Here is a 20,469-nt window from a genome sequence, read left to right on the forward strand (position 1 = left end):
TTGGGAAACGTATTATTTGTAAAAGGAAGCGTTTTATTTATTAAGCAAGTTAACCATCTATATTTAGCTTCTGTGAGGGTTTCAGAACTGCAATGAGACTCCAAGTAGCTTAAAATGAGAATATTTGTTTCAGCACACTGCTGAAGCTGGCAAAACTCATGATATTTGTTTAGTATAATATGATACATGCATATTTCTGTAGCAAGAAATTGGATTTTTGATGCTACGAGCGTATGGGATTCTTTGCCCCAGTGTTTGTGTCTGATCTTTGTTCTAGATAACTGTTTGCAGCCATCAAGATGAGTTAATATAAAGTATAATTTTTATCAAAACTAAGAATGAAAATATCTTATTCAATGAATAGCAATGCAATTGATCAACAGAAGCTAAATTATAATAATTAAAAGAATGCTTAAAAAATAATCATGAATTAATGTAGCTATTTCTATAAACATTAAAAAGCACAATTGCTTTCAACCTGATAATAAATTGATGTTTCAATATGAAGATGGTTATGCATGAAAATCCCTGTAGATCGGCAGTTCATAAAATATAGATACAATGCAATTTTAAGTTTATTTACAACTCAAATGGACATGTTCACTAGGGATGGGTGTAGTATGGTTTTGTATAAACACTTATATGGTATTGGTCCCTAAACTGTGCCTGGACCAAAACATTTTTTTATTTTTTAGAATTGACCAAAATATTAAAAGTTTATGAAAATAGTAAACATATGAAAATTTAAGTTAGCACATAACTTAACTAACACAAAAAAGTACATAAATTTACCACTAAACTAAACCACCAAACTACAAATCATTAAAAACTCTTTATGGTTTACCACTAAATAATAGTTACAGTACTTCTAAAAGGTAATCTTATTATATTTTGCTAAAATAAAGCCATATTAGGCTCTCTCTGGAAAAAAAAGCTCCTGACTTACTGAATGCCCTGACCCATCATGACATTTTTCGTTCAATTAAAGTATTTATTTTTTATATATAGTACACAATACATTTTACAATAAATATTACTTTTTGACAAAAGAGTTACAAGCTTCATGTTGTATCTTCTAAGTCCAAGTATATCATGCAATAACATGCCATGTCCGCTCAAAAAAAAAAAAAAAAAAAAGTACAGTAGCGAATATTTATTATTCCCTTGTCAACCCAATTACGCCTACAGTCATTGCTGTCTTCAGTAGCGTGTTGTCCTTCTGTCTCTTTATTTTCCAACTATAAAACAAGCAATTGCCCAATTCAGCATTGACATCCTGTCGACAAATTAAGCAGAGCGAAAATGTTTCAAAGCACACGTCCGAGCTGACCACAAATCATTTTTGCATTGTTATAAATATCAGGCTGTACATTTACAGTTAGCAAGTTTATCAATAATTACAAATTACAGTTATTCTACTTATGGGCTACTGATATAAAAGGTTGTCTACCGATTTAACAAAGCATTTTTCCAATCCTCCTCTCCCATCATCAAACTTCCTTGATTATTATGCCAGAATGAGAGTATAGTTTCTAGTCATATCAGCCTAGAAAATAGCAACTTTACATTTTCTAAGCACACAATAAAACTGCAATTAAGTCAAGCTTTAACTCTTTTCTTCATATGAGTGAGATGCTAATAGTCTAATGATCTATGCTAAGCTAAGCTAAAAGTGCTCCCACAAGGGCTGAAGATTGGCTGTATGTATTCAAAATGGTAAAACTCAACTATTTAACTCTAGGATAATTGTAAAATGAGCCTATTTTCAGAAAAAGTAAAGCACCAAAATCTGTGTTCTGATTTGGTCCAATACATATCAAATATATTCCAATGGGGACACAAAGCTACTGTTGACTAGCACCCCACTGGTCTCAGACACCTGAGGGAGAAATTTGGTACAGGGCCTCATAATGCTCAAACGTTATACCCCGTTTACACAGTGAAACTCACTTAAAATGCAAAACTACATGATGAGTGAGAGATTAAGGCCTATTGGACAAACCAGATGACGATCTATTTGGAAAGAGTACGTGATGCCCCTTGCAGATCATTTGTCACTGTTGGTTGGTGGTGGAAAAGAGGTGCAAATGAAAGAATGCGAAGAGGGATGTATGTTGAGATTAAGCTTCAGCACAGATAACACCTGGGGGGCAATTAAGAGGTCCACTGGTCCATAAAATTTCATTTGGATTCATGAGCCCCCCCTCCAAACAAGCCCACAGTCTCTTCACACTCCCACAGGATGTAAATGATTTTGTTTTGGTGCGGCTCACAGCTTCTAATCTTAAAAAGTGAAAAATCCAATAATGCCAAAGTGTCTCATACGCAAGCACCACATACATGTGTGTGTGTGTGTGTGTGTGTGTGTACCCATACTGATAGAAAATAGGTGTGCATTCATCACCTCCAGCAAAATAAGACACTCCATGCAGTTGAAGAGTAATATTAGTAAGCCAAAACCTTTCAGCAACTGCATCTATCTCACAGTTGACAAATCAGACACAGATGCCAGCGGTAAACGGGACCAATGAATCACAGGTCGATGGAGATGTGAAAATTAGTCCTCGGAGGTGCTCCAGCTGTTCCAGTCCACACAACCGAAGCAATCAAGAATGGTGGCACTAAGCACTACGGCTAACCAGATCGCATCGATTGAAGGAAAGAAGTGCACCGATCAGATCGACAAAACAAATCGAGCTATGCAAACCGAATCCATCTAAATTCCCCTAGAACTACCCAGCTGTTCCGTTCCAAAGCCTAGTGACATTGCCTTAGTTGTCAGGGCATATTAATTATGTTGGCACCTTAGACCAGAACGCACTGGAGCAAACTGGAAAAATGCAGGATTAGTGGTCGATTAATATAGGTTTTTCAATTGCTGTTGGAAATACAGACAATCAGCCAAGCAGGCAGCATGCTGGCCTAGTCAATATATAAATCTACAACAATTCAACTTGAAGGACAAGGCAAAAGCTGATCAAAAAATATATATAAATATGCATACATACATTACTTACTCTATACAGTCGTCAACATTTGAAGTGGTTCAAAACCTTTCATGAAAGTTGTCCTAAACCCATTAAACAACACTAATTCTTTAAATCCAGGCTCATTCTGAAAACTTACCTATATGTACATTTATGGAGAGCACCAAATACGTCCAAGGAGCTACATTTTTTATTTTTATTTTTTGCAGTACTTGTTTTCACGAATGCACCAGAGACCGCTGTATATGCTTTTTGAGATCTCAAACTTCCCTTGCGAGTGCCATTCGTGCCTGTTGTTCTTGCATAAATCCACCAGAGGCCAATGTCGACTGACTGTTTGACTGATTGACCGATCGACTGACCCACCCTCCTCCTACCCTAAACCCAACCAATAGTGTTTTCAAACGTACAGATTGACCAGCGCCCACCCACTTCCTAAACCCAACTGACAATTTTAAACAGCAATCCAGAAGTAAAAGTCCTCACCTGATCTTTACCACGTTTTCAGATTTTACCACATTCTCGCAGTGTTATTTTCTGTTTATTTTATTTCTTGGATTCTGTTTTTGTCTTCCCTGCTTTCTGTAACTGTTCTTCACCGCACTCAAACCGCATCGTTGAGACCGCATTCATTTTAAGAATTGTGTATCTTGGTATTTCCATTCAGCATTTGGTAAGTTGGATGGAATCAGCTAATGTTGTCATCTGTGTGCAAAATTTTAGGTTGCTCATCATCTCTGGTTGTCTCTTCAAATGATGATTAAGGCAGGGCAATCACTTGAAGAATAGGAATCAGAATCATAGACAAATAAAATGAAAAACAAATTTGATCCACTTCTAATGTTGCCTTTACTGTAGATCTATAGATAGAGAGTTCACCTCAAAATTAAAATTAGCTGTTAATTTACTTAGCTATCGAAGATCTAGTTGACTTTTCTGTAGAATATTTAAGATTTTTTAGCTAAAATTGCAATCCTTGTTAACTCAAATGTCAGTGGCTACCAGCAATTTGGGCATAAGAAAAAAACACACAAAGGCTCCTGCAAACCAATTGAAGTCTTTTGAAGCAAAAGGGTCTGTCTATAAAAGGAATTTAAATATATTCTTATAATTAGGACTGCATGGCAACACAGTGGCGCAGTGGGTAGTGCTGTCGCCTCGCAGCAAGTTCACTGGTTTGAGCCGCAGCTGGGTCAGTTGGCTTTTCTGTGTGGAGTTTGCACGTTTGCGTGGGTTTCCACCGGGTGCTCCGGTTTCCCGCACAGTCCAAAGACATGTGATGTAGGTGAATTGAGTAAGCTAAATTGTCCGTAGTGTATGTCCTGGTCCTCCAGATTGGGAGTTGCGCATTGGGCTATCAACTCACCTCATAAAAACTAGATGTTACGAAATACCAATACGGTGCGGCTAAATATCAACTTCGATATAAATGGCCCTGGGAGTAAGTAATTAGGACTGCACAATATATAGTTTCAGCATCGATATCGCAATGTGCACATCCGCAATAGTCACATTACAAGATATGTTCAGTCAGAATTACAGTTGACCAGGAGCTACAGAATTGTATTTACTGTATTTATACAAAATGTATACAATTTATGCAAAAAAAAATTAATTAAATAAATAATTTCTAGTTCAAATATATACATTTTAAAGCAAAAACAAGATCATTTTACTAAGCCCACTGGGAGTTAATTTGGCATGTTTTAAAGAAATGCTCTTAAGTTTGACTTATTTCCTCTGAAGGTGAAACAAAATATTTTTACTTGCTTTTTTACTTACATTTTTTATATTTGGACTAGAAATGAGACAAAGCAAAGAAAGAAATGCATTTTTTTGCATTATGACTATTCAATTTCTGTAGCTGAATACTATTAGACTCGTCAAAAAACATCCTATTCAAACAATCTTATGAAACTGTATTCATATAGCAGTATTTATCGCAGAAAAATAAAATATTGCAATATCTCATTTTTCCAATATTGTCCAGCCCTACTTATAATTATCATTGTTAAACGGTTATTGCATTTTATAAATCACCAAACAACAAGGGTTTCAGCTAAAAATTTACTATATTCAGAGCACAACAAGGAAATATGAGCACTGCTATTATTCTGATTCTTCAAGTGATTGCCCTGACTTAATCATCATTTGAAGAGACACCCAAAGATGATGAGCAACCTGAACATTCGCACACAGATGACAACATTAGCTGATTTCATCCAACTTACCAAATGCTAAATGGAAATACCAAGATGCACATAAATTCTGAAAATGCACATTAAAAAACGCATGCATTCAAATTATCCATGAAAATGTTTAAGCAGAATACTTATGAATCATGAATGTTAACCAAAGTGCTTCACAAACATGGCAACAATAATAAACAATTAGAAAGACAGGACAATATATGCTGCAATAAAATTTAAAAACTAAAAATACGATCACTGTATAGTCAATGAATCCTAAAAAAACTAATTTCTGTCAATAGGCCAGAGAGAAGAGGAAGGTTTTGACTGATTAAAAAAAAAACACACACAATGTAGATAAATGAATACTTTAAATACATATGTTTATTATCTGTTTCACAGGGAGCCAGTGAAAAGAGGCATAGATAGGAGAAATATGTTCTCTCTTTTTTTTGTCCCAGTCAAAAACAGGCAACTGCATTTTGGATGTGAGAGCGATGAATGACTAATGCCAGTGTACAGTGCATTACAATACAATAACAGTCTCCAAGTCTTTAGAAGAAACAAACAGGGCATTAACTCTCTTAGTTTCTTTAGTTGGAAGAAGCTAAGAACTAAGATGGAAACAAATTTATCGAAATGATGCCTTGAAGAGCATCAAAACAAGTCTCTTGCCTCAATAGATGACATGATTGGATGATCTGAATAACCAGTGAACTAATCTAACAAGTTGAAAGTTCAATGAAATGACTTTGTATAGTTACCTATAAATGTTTTATGAGATTGTTTTTACAAACATCATGCAACCAAATGCAGGATAACGAGTTTGTTACTGTGTATGTCTCTGCTGCTCCGAAGGGAAACATAAAAAAGGCGCTAAAGTAGTTTCACAAATTGCAGAAATAATTTTTTTATAAATTTATGTATTACACTAGTCTCCAAAATAGTGACGATTTTAATTTCTTGATCATATGAGCAGCCATTACCTAATGGTTAAAGAGCAGAAACTAATCCAAGGATCGCAGATTTGAGTCCACAGCAATGGCTTCCCTCTGCTCCTGGTGTGTGTTTACAGTGAGTGTGAGAGTTGCTTTAGATAAAAAAAGGTTTTATTTGCAAATGTTTTATGTCATGTTAGAATTTTGCACATAACATTTGCAATTCACATGACAACATAGCTACTGAGATCAGAAGATCTACGACCATTCCTGTACATGAACTATTATTCCAACAGCAGAATGTTGAGAAACACCCATGATTGAGTCCAGCATAGATGATGACCAGCCTGAACCTTCACACACACACACACACTGACAACATTGCGGAAATGGCATCTGCAGGATGTGTTGAGACAGGGAGGGAAAAGAAAGAAAAAGGCAGACTTCCAAGACCTTCTGACCTTTTGACAGGCAATCAAGCCAAGTGTAAAAGCACACTGAAAGAGACACAATGGGGACCTGCATAGCAAAAGAGCCAGAAAGAAAGGAAGTGTTGGAGACAGTTAACAAATAAAATCACTGGCATCAATGACTGCCAAACAAAAATGGTAGAATTTAAAGGTGCAGAATGCAAGTATGACACCCAGTGGTTAAATTAGGTATGGCACACCTGGTTCAAAACAAATGCAAGTGCACGTTGCCAGATAGACAAGAGCAATAGCAGTGTGCCTGACTGTTGAGCTTAAAGGCTGATTTAAATTGTGTTTTAAATAAAAGCAACGACATGCGATAGAAGATATATTTTTCATATTAAAAGGAATTTATATTTTAGAAACGGCTTCTATTTTTTGCAGCTGAACGACAGAAAACTGACAGTGATCACCTCAGGTACACCTCATGTGCTTTATTCAGTGTTAAATTCTAATAATGTTTTATCTAATAAGGCCATTTTACATGACATTTATTGCCATACTACTGAAAGCAGCAGCAGATAATTCACCTCAGATCTTAAAAACAAAATAGCCAACACATATCAGTGATTCAGCATGTGCATTTAATAATGTTAAAGAGGTTTAATATGTATTGATTAGATTATAAACCTTGCCATTGCATTGGAGTGCAGTAAGTGCACTATTTTGTGCTTCTGAATGTTTTAAAATTTCTGTCTTGTTTCGTCTGGTGCAAACAGCCCAATTGCTTATCACTGCAAATCTGGTCATGTAGCGTGTCGTTAGGACAATGGGTTACAATGTAGTCTGCTCACCTACATATTTATATTTTCTATATTATTTACCAATTAATAACCACCTTGTGTGAAACTCTGAATCTGCATCTCATTTCAGTGGCTGCTACTGTCCACCTGAGGTCGCATTTCGGTTGTGAATGTGTACTTTGAGAGCCTTTCTGACTGAATGAATGAAATACGTGGTTTTCCACCAAGGTAACCCAGGGTGCTGAAATATAATTGGCTAAACTGTGGGCGGGTTAAATGACCAAAACAAAAGACAGACATTCCAGATGTACTGCCCATTTTCAAAGTAAAACGTCTGATTTTAGCATTGTTTTTCAGATAAACAAGAATGTTCACTCAGCATGTTTCTAAAATATATGCAAACATAGCATGGTATTTTTATGCTTTAGAAGAGTCAAAAACGTACATACAGCACCACTGTCCAAAGACGTGCGGTATAGGTGAATTGAATAGACTAAATTGGCCGTAGTGTATTAGTGTGTGAATGTGTATGGATGTTTCCCAGTACTGGGTTGCAGCTGGAAGGGCATCCGCTGTGTTAAACATACGCTGGGTAAGTCGTTTCATTCCGCTGTGGTGACCCAATGAATGAACTAAGCCGAAGGAAAATGAATAAATGAACATCAAATACTCTAAATAAAAATTTGCTCAAAAATGCATTTCATGGGTCCAACCAAACTTTTCCTACTGTACATATATCAAAACTGAATTTTTGATAAGTAACATGCATTGCAAAGCCCCTAATTCAGACAGCTTTAACTGTTTTTTGCACTCAGACTCCAGGGGCTCTATTTTAACAATCTAGGCACAAAGTCTAAAGTGCATGGCGCAAAAGAATTAAAGCCATATCCGAATCCACTTTTGCTATTTTAAGGAGGGTTGTTCTTAATCTCTTAATGATTTGTGGGTATGTTTTGAGAATAAACCAATTAAGAGTCTCATCTCCCATTCCCTTTAAGAGTCAGTTGTGTCCTGCCATGGCGCATTTGCTATTTACATGGTAGACTTTGTAAGTGGAAAAACTAAACGCTTCACTAGTGAGAAAACAGTTAAACAGACCATTTGCAGCGTGAGGATAAAGAAAACGCCTTCTCCAATTCGCCTTTACTTTCTTATTCTCTCTTTCGTGGATAAGGAAACGGTGTTGTACGCACTCCACTGAAGACTTCCATTAGCCTACATAATTAATTTTGCTTAAGCACAAAGATTTGTTTTAAAACTATTTCTAAATTCAGTTCTAATTTCCAGGAAATTAATAAATAAGCAATAATAAAGAAGTGTGGTCAAAAAATTAAGTTATATCCAAACACGTCCTATGCCCCATGTGGTCCAAATACTGACCTGTTTTTAATAAAACAAATATAAATAAGCATATAACTCTTTATCCCCCGAGATGAAGGCATGGGGGCAGGTTTTAATATTTATGCAGAAAGTAATAATTTTTGTAAAATTTTAATCCCTCAATTCTTTTTTCATTTGTAAAGATATTTGCGTATTGCTGTACATCCTTTGAGTTTTAAGCAATGTGTAAGCAAGGCACACAACTAATGCGCTCTGCGCTGGACTTTAGACCTACTTTCTATTTTAATTCCTCAAAATAGCAATTCAACAACAATGTGCCTTGACACACCTCTTTTCTAGACCGGAACACCTATGAGTCCACAAAGCGGCACAAATGAATTTGCAATTTAAACAACGTTGTGGAAAAATGGGAAAATTAAGGTTGCGCTGGTCTGAAAATAGCAACACGTCACAGCAAACACGTCTTGAGTCTTATTGTCTTATTCAAAATAGTTGCATCTCATGCAAATATTGTCCAATACTAAGGAAACCAAAAATCAGTGCAAAGCTATATTCAGCTTTCAGATGTGAGAATGTCACTAAATTCTAAATTTTAAATGGACTGGTCCAGGTTCAGATTAAGATTAAAATTAAACAGTAGCAAGGTTTCTTCAAATTATAATAAAAATAATGTTACTGCCTAACAAATATCCACAGTTGGCATGGGACAAAAATCGTTTTCAAGGTATATCGCGGTTTGGAAAAGTCAAGGTTTTAAAACTGGCAAAATTTTCTGCTATACCATTCCTAAGGTTTGTGAAAGATTTCTTTATTTATGTTTTTTTGTTGTTGTTTTTTAGGACTGCAGTATCTCCAGCAGAAAATATATCCAAAATTCCATTTTAAATTGTAATGAAATCTGTGTTTTAAAAACTAATGAAGACAGAAGTCAATGATTCATTTGAATTATTTAGCCAAACATGTTTACTGCACCAAAATATTTTAAATGTTTCTCAAAATAATATATACTGTGTTCAAAGGCGAAAAAGTTTTTTTTTTTTTTACCCAGACATTTAAAAAAAGAATATATATTTTAGAGCAGTAATTACAATACCGCGAAACTGTGATATTTTTATCCAAGGTTATCATACCATCAGAATTTTATATGGGCCCATGCCTAATCCAGAGCATACAATCTTAGGTCTGAGATGCATTCTGTTATCAGTGTCTGTTTCGGTCTTTGTTGATTACAAAGAACATTTTTGAAAATGATGATAATTTCCCAGGACAACTTATGTTCTCACACGTTTTCTACAGTATGTATTTTCCAAGACTGTAAAATGTGTCAGTAAATTTTCTGTTAGATGTTTTACAGTGTTAGCTTTCTAAAATGCCACCATAAAACAGTAAGAATCTTGCATAAAGCCCTGCTTGTTTATGTACTGTGAGTTAGGGCCCATGTAGAGCCTTCAATATCACTCGCTTACAAGGTTCAGTGACACTTAGGATGCAGCCTATGCTGCCAACCGAAAACTATTATTTAAAACAGAACTACCAGCTCGGTCTCGCTTATACTCGCTACACTCAAGGTCCCCCAAGAAGCAGCTTTTCAGATCTGAAAAGCATTAAAGATTACTGCAGGTACAGCAGGGATGTGCCAGTCAATTCATACAACACATTACGGCGAAGGCTCTGCCCACAGCAGTTCCCTCCATAGCCCCACTGCTCCGCTTCCAGACCGCAAGGAGTGAAAGTGATTGATTATGTCTGACAGGAGTGGATTGCTTCTGTGCGGTGCTTCTATGACAGAGCTGATGCTTCACTTCACCATTGACTAACGAAGCATAAATCTGCTGATGCTTTATGCTCTCCCAATGTACAGCACAGCACTAGTCAATCAATGTACAAAGGGCAGACAGACAAAAAGAGACACCAAGACGCATGCGGAGAACTCTCAGAGATGAGCATTCGCGCATCTGGGTTCACTGCCAATCTTGGGGAAATAGAGTTCATTAAGATAAAGGGCATGTAGGAGGAAGTGAAGAAGAAGTTCCTGAACATCTCTACGGCACGGCGCAGGAACACGTTACAAGGTACTGTATGCACACATAAATGACAGAATAAAACATTATAATATATGTGGCATGAGATGTATGCATGATGGTAGATGCGCAATGGTAGAAATGTGCTAAATATATTGTAACATCTTTTTCAATGTGAAGGTGTGGACATACACACAACCAAGAATTAAAAAAATATATAGGTATATAAAAGTATTTGTATATACAGTTGAAGTTGAATTATTAGCCCCCCTTAGATTTTTTTTTTATATTTCCCAAATGATGTTTAACAGAGCAAGGAAATTTTCACAGGATGTCTGATAATATTTTTTCTTCTGGAGAAAGTCTTATTTGTTTTATTTTTAATTTTCTTAAAACTATTTTAAGGTCAAAATTGTTAGCCCCTTTAAACTATATATATATATATTTTTATGATAGTCTACAGACCAAAACATCGTTATATAATAACTTGTCAATAAATTACCCTAACCTGCCTAGTTACCCTAATTAACTTAGTTAAGCCTTTACATGTCATTTTAAGCTGTATAGAAGTGTCTTGAAAAAGATCTAGTCAAATATTATGTACTGTCATCATGGCAAATATAAAATAAATAAATCAGTCATTAGAAATATTAAAACTATTATGATTAGAAATGTGTTGAAAAAAAAAAATCTTCTCTCCGTTTAACGGAAATTGGGGAAAAAAAATAAATGGGGGCTAATAATTCTGACTTCAGCTGTATATGTATATTAGTATATTGAGCAAAGACGGTTGAAGATGACGAAAGGACTGCATAATAAGCCCTTAGAAGATTAAAACAGCATAATTATTACCTACTACAGTTGATTAAATCATCATTAAACTGGTAAGTGATATTCTAAGTCGATCTCTCTCTTTTCTATGTTGTAGTGCTGTATTTATATCATATTATTGTAGGGTATTGAGTGTAAGATTCGCATTTCAGGAATGCATTTCAGGAATGTGTGCTGTGTTGGCAGAAAGAAAGAAGAAATGCCCGCATGTGTTTAGCATTCCTTATTGTTAACACAACAGCAATCTGGCAGTGATTACCTTGCTTTTTTCGGGGTTAATTATTGTGATATCCCGATTGCAACAGAGATATACTGCATGCCATGCACTCCGGTGCTCAAGGCGACCAGGGTTCGATTCCCGTATCAAGGTTCTATGTCGATCCTTCTCCTCTCTCTGCTCCCCACGCATTCCTGTCAATACTCTCTATTGTCCTATCCACTAAAGGTGAAAACCCCCCAACAATATTTTTTCAGTCATAGTATCGTGGATGTTTTGAATGTGTCGCTTCTACAAATGTAGACGTTTTACAAAACCATGTTCAAAAAACAAGTTGTACAATTTGTTAAATTCAATACTGGTAGTATTCAAATGTAGTTTCTGTCATAATAATGTTAAAATGTGCAGTATATCACAGTTCTTGTATAAGATTCAAATTTAGGATTTTTAAATAAAAACTTTTTTCTTTTCTTTTTTCAGTTTTTGAAAACACCATAAACTTTAAATTCAAGCACTTTCAAGCATCTTTTAAGGAAGTTTTAAGTACTTTCCAGGCCTTGAATTCCTGTCTAAAATTCAAGTATTTTCAAGACATGTGGGAACCTTAAGTTATTTTTTTATTTTAATTTGTTTTAAAAAGGTCTAATAACATTTCATCACAATTTCAAATGAAAGAATTGCCACAAAGCATTTTTTTGTACAAAAATTCATAAAAACAATGTTTTAATTTGCTGTGACACAAAATCTGTATTATTTCTCAAATTCTCAATTGAAATGAATTTTCAATTCTAAAAAAGACCCTCAGCTTCAGGTGATTGCTTTGATAAAGAGAATGTGATGTTAACTCTGAAATTGAAACTGTCAGTCTGGTTTTCAATTTACTAGAACTTCTATGTTAAGCTGCTTTGACACAATCTACGTTGTAAAAGCGTTAAAAAGATGAATTAAGTTGAATCGATGTCGAATACTCACAGAACACTTTGAGATGCACCTCGTTCAACCAAGAGTTTGGCCACAGCTATGTGACCGCTCCTGATGGCGTCGTGCAGTGGAGAGTCGTTCTGATAGCCGGGTGTGTTCAACAGCGCCCCCTGCTGAAGCAGCTCCTCCACCACCTCCAGGTGACCCACATTACAGGCCTCGTGCTGCACAAACACATTACAATACATAATTGCCTCAGTAGAAGATATACAAATCCTCTGACGTATTAAAAGGGATTATAAGGACGAGGACATTATTATTATTGCAGTTTGAACCCAATACATCCCCTGCATCAACAGTTTGGCATATGGGTCTTTAAGCCAGACCTGTGGAATTAATGACTGCAGCATTACATTCACAGAAATCCATCTTTAAGAAACTTAGAACGTGTTGGGGTTCATTATTCTTCAGCTCTGAAAGGTTCCTCATAGAAGATTTATGATTCGGCTGTAAAGACTCCTCTTCCCAATTCTCAGTAGCCTAGTATAATGTGAAAGAATAATGATACATTATTTAAACTGTAAAGTACATTTGTAAAGCACAATTTCAAGGCTAAGGGCACAGAACAAGGGTCACACTTTTTTCTTTTTACTCCAGAGAATATTCCTCAGGATAAGTTTACTTTATGAAAGTACATTTCTATGGAGGTATAGACTGTAGGCCTTGGATTTTGGGGTAAAAAAAAGAAACAGAAAATTTTCACCAGTGTTTATTGAGAAAATTCAATGAAAACACACTGACCTTTTGTCTGTCTACCTGTTTAGCTATCTATGCTAAATCATGCTAATAACACTGTCAAATAATGCTATCAACATTTTAAAACTTAAATGCTAAACATATTATAAACAAGCCAACACCATTACCTAATGTTAAGATTCTAATAACCACACAAAAAATGTCAACAGCAGGGTAGAAAATTCATGTTAGTGAAATGCTTGCTATCCATCTATTGATCTATCTATCTAGCAACATGGTAGAAACTTCATGTTAGCGAAATGCTATCTATCTATCCATCCATCGATATATCCATCTATCTAGCAACATGGTAGAAACAATTCATGTTAGCAAAATGCTGTCTATCTATCCATCAATCCATCCATCTAACATGGTAGACAATTCATGTTACCAACATGCTATCTATCTATCTATCTATCTATCTATCTATCTATCTATCTGCAAATAGCGGATAAAAAAAATGCAAACGATGTGCTAAACATACTTGAAACATGGTAAACATGCAAATTCATGGTAGGCAGACTTTAAAAATTTTAATAATGTGAGCATGATGCTAAAACATGTTAGTCACGTTAATACATGCCCTAATATTCTATAAAACATACTAAAATATTGTATGTAATATGCAACATAACTCATCTTTGTAACTGGAAACCTGGGAATACTTGCTTCAGTCATAAAAGTACTTGTACTGTAGCCTTGAATTTAGGTGTAAAAAAAAAAAGAAACAAAACATTTTTCTCAAGTGTTTCTTAAGGGAAAATTATGAAAAAATATTAATGAAAAACACACTGACCTTCTGTCTGTCTGTCTATTTAGCTATCTGTGCTAAATCATGCTAATAGCATTGTCAAATAATGCTAACAACATTGTGAAACTTAAACAAATGGGAACAATGTGCTAAACATATTAGAAACAAGCCAACCCCACATTACTTAAAGTTAAGTGTCACAAGTAGGCTGTAATGACTTTTATTTTGGAAAGTTTGTAAGAGTGCATTATCTCACATGAACAGTTTCCGCTATACACACAACCTAGACGCCGACCAAAAAAAAAAAAATAATAAAAAAAAATAAAAAAAAATAAAAAATCACCAAAAATGTACCGTTTGTGTGGCTACTTTACTGTTTTTATGTGCTTAGAAATGCTCCATTTATTTATGCAAAATCATTTTTGCTGTTTGTATATTTTTCATTTCTTATGTAGTTTGAGTTAGCTTAAGATTTCATTATTTGATTTAACATTTACAATAAATCATAGCAGACTCTGTTGCAAACATAATAGTTTATTTTTCATGTTTCAAACTAAAAAATTTATAATATTGTCCTACTTACAGTCTGGGTCACCTCCAAACAGCCAAACCTGGATGTAGGGACAGCGGCCATTTTAAAACTTCCATTTCCCCAATGAACAGGGTTATACCATTTTCATTGACATCATAGGGGATAAATCAAGGAAACCGGTAATTTTGGTGCAACACATTTATCAGACACTTTTGTAGCTATTTGTAAGATTAAAAATTTGCATGTGACTACCATATGTGTTGTGTCTTTGAACATTTTTGCCTTGCTTTAAAAAAATTTTAATAGTTTTTCATATGGTATGTTCTGCAAAGATGGGTGGAGCCAAACTCTATAAAATGGCTCCTGCATGCCGGCCATTTTAGGAAGTTTTTTTCCTTGTGAGGACAGTTGTGTTTGGGCCTGACTGTTGGCATAGCCAGCACACACTGACCGTGTAAATTTTGTATATGTTGTTGTAAAGCAACAAACAAGCAACAACAAATCTTTGTTACTGGAAACCTGTGAATACCTGTTGTACTAAATTCATTTTAAGCCTTTCTGTCACTTTTGAAATACTGAAAACTCTCTGTAAACTCAAACTTATTTAGGTGGCAAAAGTTGCAAATCTTGCATTACTTCATATTTGATTTTACCATATCTGGATGCAAAAACAAATATTGCTCTTACACTTCAATCAACTTAATGAAAAGCAAGAAAGAGAATCAAAAAGTACAATCATACAGCATGAAACTTTTAAAATGCAACCACGAACATGAAGCAGCATTGGTGAAACCTACACGAACCATTAAGAATTGAGCGCACGGTGTTCTGCTAGGATAACATACATACATACAAGGAAAAGCTTTCCAACCACTTTCAGCCCAGACAATCTCAAACAAGAGAAAAGGCTGTAATGTGTAAAAGATTTATGTTGAACTGTGAGCTCACCAGCGGTGTCCAGCCTGCATTGTCCTTCAGGTTGGGGTCGGCTCCCTGAGCAAGGAGCTTACGGACCCCCTCCACATCACCCTGTACAGAAGAGCAGGGTCAAAAGATCAGCAGCAGATATTGATCAACCAGACTCTAACTCTGACCTAGCATCAATCATTAAGTGGTCAAAGTGACTCGCTGCTGGAATACTAACATACAACAACCGCAAATACAAGCAAACCAGTAGAGTGAAAAATAGTGCATTCAAACTGGTCATTGTTGACGCACAAACTGATCGAATGGAAAGGAGGAGGGAAAATAACATGCAGCTACTGATTGTGCATGGAATACTGTAGCAAAATGAAGACTTCCTTATTTGAAACATGGTGATTTACTGTATATAATGCACTTAATATCAAGCACGCAAACCACACAAATATGCATTGGACACAAAACTACATATAATAGAACTGTGCTTGATGACAGTAGAAATTACACAACACAAGTCAATTGTTTGCACATTTGGTCTGTGCATTGCTGTGCATTTTAATGTGATTAATTAATGCAATTAATGCAATTAATTTTTGCCCGATACTAAAATAAATATTACACACACACACACAAACATATAAAGTACTTAATTTTGTTCAAATAATAATAGATACATTTTCAATGAGTTTTTAAAAAAAGTAAGTGAGCAATGCATTAGATGACAGCATGTGTCACAAAGATAAAAAACAGGGAAAATTAGCATGTAGAAGTATGCAAATATCAAATAGCAACGGACTCTAATAAATTAAAAATCATTAACGAATTAAATAATTCAATAAAAAAGAATTATAAAAACATAGGCCTTATAAAATACTCAGAAACATGAGGAAACAATAAAGTTATTAAGACTTTAAAATTAAAAATATATACAAAATACAATACAAGCAGAAAACAATAAACAATAACAAAAACTATAGCATTACTTCCATGATTCTACAATTGCAATTTGTAATAAAAATACATATCCATATAAACAAAAAAACAATACTAATATGCTATAATATTATCTAAATACTATAACAATGATTAAAAAATCATGTAATCAAAAGCTGTATTAAAACGTACACAAATGTATCCATCATTTTATAAAATCTAGCCAAATAAGACAGATGGCAACATGCTAATGCATGGATTAGTCAGCACAAACCTTTGAGGCAGCTAAGTGCAGTGCTGTTTCTCCTTTATGGTTCCTCTTCATGTAAACAGGACAGGTCTGCTTGTTTCTCACATCTGGAGCTTTCTTCAAAACATCATGAGTCCCTGAAGATGACAGGACTGGCTTCTCATCGGTCTGTCTGAAAGTTTTCAGACTCTGAGAGGAATCTTCAATGAAAGCAGTTCCTCCTTCAGATAATCTCCTCTTCTGTTCTGGAGCAATTCTGGGTTGTTTCGATAAACTCTCTGAACTGTATCTCTTACGTACTCTAGAAATAGAAGGCTGAAGAAGCTCATTTTCATTCAATTCTGGTGAAATTTCAGTAATTGGCTGTTGGTCGGGATCTGCTGAACTCAAAGCTGCAGAGTTTTGCTTCTCTGGGTCTTCAAATTCCATGATTTTGTCATGATTCGGAGTGAGATTTGTTCTTTGGAGAGAAGGTTTAAGAGTCTGCTCAGACTGACTGTGAAGGAAATGGAAGAAAACTTTTTTAGCAGACCTCTTGTTGTCATCTCCAGAGCTTATTTTCTCATCCTCTTCACCAGTCTCGTCTATAGCGTCTACATCAGCTTCTTCTCCAGTGTTCCACTGCTTATTGATCACTTCTAGCTTGAGCTTCTTACTTTCCTGCAATGACCTGATCCATGTTCTGGGCCTCTGAGCGGCTTTAGCTTGCCTGCTGTTTTGGACGATCCTTTTTTTCTTGGTTTTCTTGTTCACCTTGGCCCGTGGAGGAGTGGAGGACCCTGACTCCTGAGATGAGGAGCTGAAGTTGAAGACAGACAGATCCTCGGAGGAAGGTGACGCAGTGCTTTTCCTTTGTTGGACTCCATTGGGTGTGTTTGACTCAACAGGTCTCTGGATGCAGCAGCGGACTTTGCGACTCTTTGGGCTAAACCAGATCCTCATGTTCTTCTTGTTATTAGGGACAAACATTTCCTCCAACTGGGCGGCATCTCTGGCCGTGGCTAAAGAAAAAGAATCATACTGATACATCAGATTTTTAAAAAAATGTTAACTGATTTAAAGGAAAATTTAAGGAAGCAAAAAACTATATTTTGCATATTAAAGTAATAATTAATAGACTAGAATGCATATTTCTAATTATATCCTTGGATGATTATTCAGAAATTATGTTTAAAAAAAGAATTAAATTTAATTAAATTTCATATTTATGTGATGCTACTGTTCACAGATAATATATATATATATATATATATATATATATATATATATATATATATATATATATATATATATATATATCTACACATGTATGTATATGTATACATGTATTAATATGAGCAATATCACAGAGTAGCAGTGTGATATGGCTGTATATCAGCACTGCATATCAGCGTGCATTGGCACAAGGCCGCAAGATGAGTGCCTTAGTGTCCCACCAGTGCTGATATACAGCCATATCACACTGCTATGAGTGTGATATTGCGTATATACAACAGTTCGACGGCATAATCCTGTATATAAAAAAAGAAAATCAAACACGCAGAGTCTAAAAACCATTTTTGTGCTAGGAACTACTTTCTTCTGCCATTCATTTGCATCTGCAGCTGACATCAGAATAGCAGAAGCCGTTACTAATTCCCCAGCGTCACTTTAGAGCTAGTGTTTGAATGATTCTCTTGTACAATGTATAAAGTGATGACAAAACAGTTAACTTTGCTCACATTTTAGGATTATAAGGCTGAATGTGACATGAAATGCCATCCGTCTACAGAGATATCTGCTTACAGTATTACAGTCTATTACAATCTACAGTATTTCTCTGTTGCAATCGGGATTTCATAATAATTAACCCCGATGTATATGTATATGTATATATGCATGCATATATATATGCATATTAGTTAATGCATTAGGATTTAACAAACTAATAATAAACAACATTATTTTCATTATCTAATGTTAAGTAACATGATCCAATACTGTAATTAATGTATTGTTCATTGTTTGTTCATGTTAGTAAATGCATTATCTAACATTAACTAACACAACCTTATTGTAAAGTGTTAACAAAATCTGCTTGAATTTGATTTTAGGTTGCATTACATACAATTTACTAACATTCTCAAGAAATTTGTTGCTTTTATGTATGTTTTATGTTGTAATGTTCTCATTATGTCATCATATATATTTGTTTATATAATACCATGTCAGCAACAACAACTATTTTCTTGGAAGTTTCATTAATAAATATACAATTAAAAACCACAAACAATCGAATACATAAATTAGATACGATTTTTAACATTAATATATGATAAAAACTCAAATCATTTTCCTGGTTCATTTCATTAAAAAAAGCTGTCTGCAGTCATTAAAAGCAGGACAGTACAATAGAATGCATGTTACAGAAATAAGAATTTTGCAGAACAAACACTGAGTGGGGTCTTTACCTTTAAGCAAAAAAACCATGAGTTAGTCTTGTATGTTCAGTACAACAGCTGATAAAAGTCACTTGATCAAATCTAGTCTTAAAAGGTGTTAATAATATGGGTCACACTTTACAATAAGGTTTCATTAGTTAATGCATTTAATAACATGAACCAATTATGAACAATACATGTACAGCATTTGTTAATCATTTCCTAATGCATTATAACATCCTAATTCATGTCCTGTTAACATTAGTTAATGCACCATAAATTAACAAACTAATAATAAACATTATTTTTAATCATCTAAAGTTAACTAGCATGATCAAATACAGTAATAAATGTATTGTTCATTGTTTGTTCATGTTAGTAAACGCATTAACTAACATGAACTAATACATCCTTATTGTAAAGTGTTACCAAAATCTGTTGGAATTTATTTTTAGGTTGCATTTCATAGAATTTAGCAATATTCTCAAGAAATTTGGTGCTTTTATGTTGACCTTTATTTTTAAAAGGCTCCTGCCTTTAATAATCTCAGATGTCCTTATCCGTCACTGATCCCTAACCTTCAAAATGTGCACCTTTAAACAGTGAGCAATAAGCTCTGACAACATTAAAGTAGTGCCTAATCATCATCTGTTGACATTAACCTTATAATATATATATATATATATATATATATATATATATATATATATATATATATATATATATATATATATATATATATATAGACCAAAATGTGCTGTGTAAAGGTGTAGAGCACATTATTGGACAGTTTTATCAGTGACTTCTGCCTTGCTGTTGTCTTTGATGCTCCAGCATGAATGAACCAGCCTGACCCTCCACCAACTCAATTTCCAGCGCAGCGCTAAACACCCTGACCCACAGCCACAGACCCGTCTGTCAGGCACACATCTCTCTGCCATCGGCTACAGTCAGCAGCCCAGAGACTCAACTCCAGATACTATGGGAAATTACATTGCGTAATTATAGTAGTTATCGGGCTAAAAGTTCAGTTGCGGATTTGGGTATTGAAAAAGAGAGACCATCAATTGAAGTTTATAGTGCTGTTCAGTATATGACACCGAAGACTGGAATGCTATTTAATCAAATGACTGCAATGAATTACATTTTACAATTTTACAATTGGCCGGCATGGTGGCTCAGTGGTTAGCACCGTCTCCTCAGAGCATG

At 34.9% G+C, this 20,469-nt stretch overlaps 1 protein-coding gene across 1 annotated transcript in view; it reads right to left on the reverse strand.

Moving 5' to 3' along the window:
* bard1 (BRCA1 associated RING domain 1) overlaps positions 1–20,469 on the reverse strand; it is a 49,834-nt gene that overhangs the window by 21,103 nt on the left and 8,262 nt on the right. Inside the window, exons 3-5 of the mRNA XM_056464838.1 lie at positions 16,865–17,841; positions 15,685–15,765; positions 12,710–12,882 (exon numbers count right to left, since the gene is read on the reverse strand). Coding sequence (XP_056320813.1) covers positions 12,710–12,882; positions 15,685–15,765; positions 16,865–17,809 — 1,199 coding nt within the window. The 5' untranslated portion in view covers positions 17,810–17,841. The remainder of the gene's footprint in view (positions 1–12,709; positions 12,883–15,684; positions 15,766–16,864; positions 17,842–20,469) is intronic.

The sequence above is a fragment of the Danio aesculapii genome, chromosome 9 (genome assembly GCF_903798145.1).
Source record: "Danio aesculapii chromosome 9, fDanAes4.1, whole genome shotgun sequence".
NCBI classification, from domain to species: domain Eukaryota; kingdom Metazoa; phylum Chordata; class Actinopteri; order Cypriniformes; family Danionidae; genus Danio; species Danio aesculapii.